The sequence below is a fragment of the Mercurialis annua genome, linkage group LG3, assembly GCF_937616625.2.
Source record: "Mercurialis annua linkage group LG3, ddMerAnnu1.2, whole genome shotgun sequence".
In the NCBI taxonomy this organism is placed as follows: domain Eukaryota; kingdom Viridiplantae; phylum Streptophyta; class Magnoliopsida; order Malpighiales; family Euphorbiaceae; genus Mercurialis; species Mercurialis annua.
This window is the reverse complement of record NC_065572.1, coordinates 9,817,874-9,822,872: the sequence shown is the minus strand read 5'-3', so window position 1 is coordinate 9,822,872 and position 4,999 is coordinate 9,817,874. Positions and strand designations below refer to the sequence as shown.

General features: G+C 41.0%; 1 protein-coding gene across 1 annotated transcript; it reads right to left on the bottom strand.

The window, feature by feature from the left end:
- Positions 1-423: 423 nt before the first annotated feature.
- On the bottom strand, positions 424-4,519 carry LOC126672232 (uncharacterized). The gene is made up of 2 exons (XM_050366181.1): positions 3,979-4,519; positions 424-3,800 (listed from the first exon to the last, which is right to left on the bottom strand). Exons 1-2 carry the CDS (start codon positions 4,517-4,519, stop codon positions 424-426), a joined length of 3,918 nt encoding a protein of 1,305 aa, XP_050222138.1.
- Positions 4,520-4,999: the final 480 nt, after the last annotated feature.

Here is a 4,999-nt window from a genome sequence, read left to right as displayed (position 1 = left end):
TAATTTTGTCAATTTTACCCTATTTTGTGTTTTTGATTTTCAAATCCACCTTGAATTATTAAATGGAACTCTTTTCATTTGCATAATATTTAAAATATATCCTTCATATTTTTCAAATAATCTAAATATTTTTTAATGTTATAAATTTCACAAAAAAACCATCTTTTCCATATGTATAGGTTTTTGGTTTAGGACAGTGTTTTACTTGGGTTCTTTGGTGGTTTTATCCCGAGCCTGACCTATATAACACGAGTATTTATCCCATACAATCGTTATATCACATCATTTTTATAACAAGCCAATGAGCATTTGTTTTAGGGAATTTTTTTAATTATTATTTATTTTTTTATATTCAATTTTTCACATAACTAATGCACTTTTTTTTTTTGATACAAGAGAAGAGACAAGAAAGCCTAAGGAAAATCAAACACAGATGTTTCTATCATAAGCGGTCCCATGCATATCATGCAGGATCCACGACACTAGACTGCTCGGAATACTCTCATGAACGACTAAGCCGCTCAAATCTCCATGACCTTTAGAAGCTAAGTGATCTGCAGCATTATTAGCTTCTCTGTAAACATGCTGAACCTTCACCTCCCAATTCCTTGCTATCAAAGCTCTAACAGCGCACAACAGATTAGAATGATGACCCGCCATTTCATTACTGTTAACCTTTTCCACCACCATTTTATTATCCACTTCGAGAATTACTCTCCTACACCCCAGATTCCAAGCAAGGAGAAGACCGTGGTAGGCCCCTTTAAACTCAGCTCCCAAAACTGAGTCATAACCGATAGTCATTGAAAACGAACCCAGCCAGTTACCCATAGCATTTCTCACCAGACCACCAGCTTTTGCTATCCCCGTCCTCTGGTCAAAAGCCCCATCAGTATTAATCTTGACCCAGTTCATAGGCGGACAAGACCAACCGATGCTGACAGTAGTCTTCTCTTTCGTAGCTTTCTTAGCCAACAGAACGCAAGATTGAGAAGCCTGCATATACCTCAATTGCGTCTGGATCTCATAAAAGATCTGAGATAAAGGAGCATCTTCCTTAGCAATGACCACAAGATTTCTCCAATGCCAAGCTTTCCAAATAATCACTCCAAAAGTCTGAGGCCAGTCACCATCATAATTCAACTTATAAGAGCCCGATAAATTATCCACAAGCCATTCCTGAAAAGGAACATTAAAAAAGAGCGCCCTATCTGCAGGTTTCACAAATCTGGACCATAGAAGCTTAGTGACCCAACACTTTCTCAAAACATGATCGCAATCTTCCACCTCTACTCCACATCTACTGCAGACAGCAGAATCTGAAATATGTCTCCTATTTAGCTCCGCATTAGTAAGAAGTTTTCCATGCATAACAAGCCAAATAAACTGTTTAATGCGCTCAGGGCCAGTCCACTCCCAAGTAACTTTCCAACAGGTATTTGTGGCCTCCCAATTCCGACTCTCAATAAGATTATAGGCAGACTTAGTAGAAAGATTCCCAGAAGGGGAGAGCCCCCAGTAAATAAAATCTTGACCATTCTCCTCATTTGGAGGGCAAGAATTAGCTATTTTGCTCAAGTAGTCAAACGGTAGGAGATGGGTGAATTTGTTCCAGCTCCAGTTACCGTTAATATCAGAATAATAACTAACAGTGCCATTAATTTCTTCAGGAGGAATTTGATCAATAGCTACCTGGCTAAGCACCACGTTTTCTCCGAGCCACGGATCCAACCAAAAGCGAGCCTTCTTGCCATCGCAAACAGCCCAACGCACTCCTTGACGCACATCGCTCCAGATCTTATACAGATTTTGCCAAAGATGAGATGAACCCTTCAACCTAGGTAACGAAGGATTCTCAAAATCAAATCTGTATTTCCCCGCAACAACTTTAACCCAGAGTTTGTCTTGATTAGTGATTAAGCTCCACCCCAACTTCATCAAAAGAGCAACATTCATGGATTTCATCTTCTTAAAACCAAGGCCTCCATTACTCCTAGGCTGACAAACATAATCCCATTTAACAAGATTCAGCTTGCGATTCCCATCAGAAGATCCCCAAAGGAATTTACGACTATCCGCCTCAATTTGGTTGCAATGACCCATAGGAATAGCCATGGTTTGCATCGAATATATAGGAATAGAGGAAACAACAGATTTTATAAGAGTAGAACGCCCTGCCATGGATAGCACTCTAGTTTTCCAGCTCGCCAGTCTACTGTTGATTCTGTCCATAAGACCCTTAGAGTGCTTATTTAAAACTCTCCCATGAATTAGGTCCATTCCCAAATACTTCCCTAAATCAGAAGTCTTCGAGAAACCCAAGTTGTTGGCAATCATATTACCCATATTATTCGAGATATTCGACGAGAACAACACTTTAGTTTTTTCATTATTAACTCGCTGACCCGACGCTTTGCAAAAGGTTTGGAGAATCTGATTCACCACTCTTCCTTGATCCAAAGAAGCTTCACAGAACAACATAAGATCATCCGCAAAAAATAAATGGGATAGAGGAGGGTTGTTCCTGCCCAAACGAAGCGGCCTCCAACTCCCATTAGTAACGGCCGAGTTAATCATATGCGCAAGCCTCTCTATACACAAAACAAAGAGATATGGGGAAAGTGGGTCACCTTGACGAAGACCACAAGAAGGATGGAAAGCAGGAAGTGGAGCCCCGTTCCACATGATACTTAACGTCGTAGTGGTAACACACTGCATAATCACTTTAGTAATATTCTCCGGAACTCCAGCTAAAACAAGAGTTTCTTGAAGGAAATGCCAAGAAATCTTATCATAAGCTTTTTCGAGGTCAATTTTGATTGCCATATAACCCCTTTTTCCTGTTTTTTTCCGCATAGAATGCATGGCTTCCTGTGCCAAAATAATGTTGTCTGTAATGTGACGCCCCGCTACAAAACTGGTTTGTTCCGGTCCTATGATAACCGGCATAATTTGCTGCAATCTTCTGGCAATCAACTTGGTGATAATCTTAAAAGAAACATTACATAAGCTGATAGGGCGGTATTGTTTTAGAGACTCCGGGTAATCATTCTTAGGGATCAGAGTAATGAGCGTCTTATTAGCTTCAGGCGGAATGGGGCTACCTGAAAAAATATCTTTAATAAAACTAACAAGCTTCTGGCCCACGATGCTCCAATGGCTTTGATAGAAAGAGGCATGTAGACCGTCTATCCCAGGGGCTTTCCAGGGATTCATATCCCACAAAGAAAGCTTGATCTCCTCTTCCGTCACAACCGCCGAGATCTTAGACAAGATAGAAGCCTCAATCACAGGAAAAGAGAACTCACTAGGCGGTAAGCTCTCTAGGTCACCAGCTCCAGTAAAAAGATTAGAGAAGAAGTTTAAAGCCAGCTCCTTAAGAGCTTCCTGATCCGTAATAATGTTACCCTCTTCGTCTTTAAGCGCCACAATCTTATTCCTCCGCCTCCTCTGCTTAACTTTTTGGTGGTAGAATTTAGTGTTACGATCACCATCCAAAATCCACTCTGAACGAGACTTTTGAATCCACAACAACTCTTCCTGTAAGAGAGTTTCATTCAGCTCCACTTTAAGCTTCTGCTCCAGATCAGCAAGCTTCTGAGAAAAGAACACCTCTCTAGTTCTCTGAATCCCATTAATACGAGACAGCAGGTTATTCTTTCTCTTAAAGATGTTCCCAAACTCATGGTGATTCCAATGTCTCACCTCTTCAGTAAAACGGTTAATACAATTAACTAGAGGTTCCTGCGACTTCCAGTTATTTTCAACCAAATTCAAAAATTTGGGATGCCCCACCCAGGCTGCTAAAAAACGAAAGGGCTTAGCAGCTGTGTGGACGTAACTGCTGCCATTGATTTGCAAAAGGATCGGGCAATGGTCCGACTGCACACGGGGGAGATGGGTTACAAACTGGTTTGTCACACTTTTGCAACCACTTTTCATTACATAGAAACCTATCCAAACGCTTCATCACATTACCTCTCCTCCAAGTAAACTTAGGACCGATAAAACCCAGGTCCTCCAAATGATTATCCTCTACCCAGCTTTTAAAGAGATTGCACAAACCAGTACAGCCCACTGCTCCACCTCTCTTCTCCCCTTCTTTCATCGCTGCGTTAAAATCCCCTCCTAAGATCCACGGCTCTCGGATACCAGCAGCTATTAAAGAGAGGTCTTCCCACACAAATTTACGCAGAGCAGCATTTGGGCTCGCGTAAATAATCGTTAATAAAAAAGAGTCTACACCTTCACCCACCCTGACATGGATAAAATGTTTGTTGTTAATCAGCACCTCAACCTTTACAACAGACTTCCACAAAATCCAGATACCTCCAGAAAAACCATTCGCCTCCACTCTATGAGAGAAATCGAAACCACTAGCTTTAACAAAGTCATCGGCTTTTCTACCACTGATTCTAGGCTCAACAATGCCTACAATATCCAAACGGTACTTCAAACAGAAATTTCTAAAAACCCTCTTACGAGCTTTAGAACCCGCCCCTTGAACATTCCACACCATTATATTATGTGTACCAATCATTAAAATAAATAAGGCGAAAGAAAACAGAAACCAGACCAAACGCATCACGTACGTCTACACTCCTGCCTAATGGGAACCCCATTAATCACCACATTTCCTTCAGGAATTATTTGAAATTCTCCCATATCCACATCAGAAATAATATTCGATTGAGTCCCTGTTACTTGATTCGAAATACAACCCAACACTCCTGGATTCGTATTATCAATATCAGGGGGCACAGTTTCATCCACAACCATGTCCATATCTTGAAGCTCCTCCACCTGGTTAACCATCCCACTAGAAGCATTACCCAGAGCATTAGAGGAGCTAGCATGCTCATACGAAATATTCACAGCTGAGTGATTCTCAGGATTCAGAGAGGTAACCACTTTGGACACATTAAATCGTTTAGTAACAGGATTAGAAGAAATCGCACGGTGAGGATAATTACATCTGTATTGAGGTCGTAAGATCTTT

What these genes read in the sequence shown, in the direction of transcription:
- LOC126672232 (XM_050366181.1), bottom strand. Translation starts at nt 4,519, where the DNA reads ATGGTGTGGAATGTTCAAGGGGCGGGTTCTAAAGCTCGTAAGAGGGTT. An exon ending in TAAGTTTACTTGGAGGAGAG is followed by an intron (nt 3,801 to 3,978) that starts GTAATGTGATGA and finishes GTTTTTTAGCAG; the next exon opens with CCTGGGTGGGGCATCCCAAA.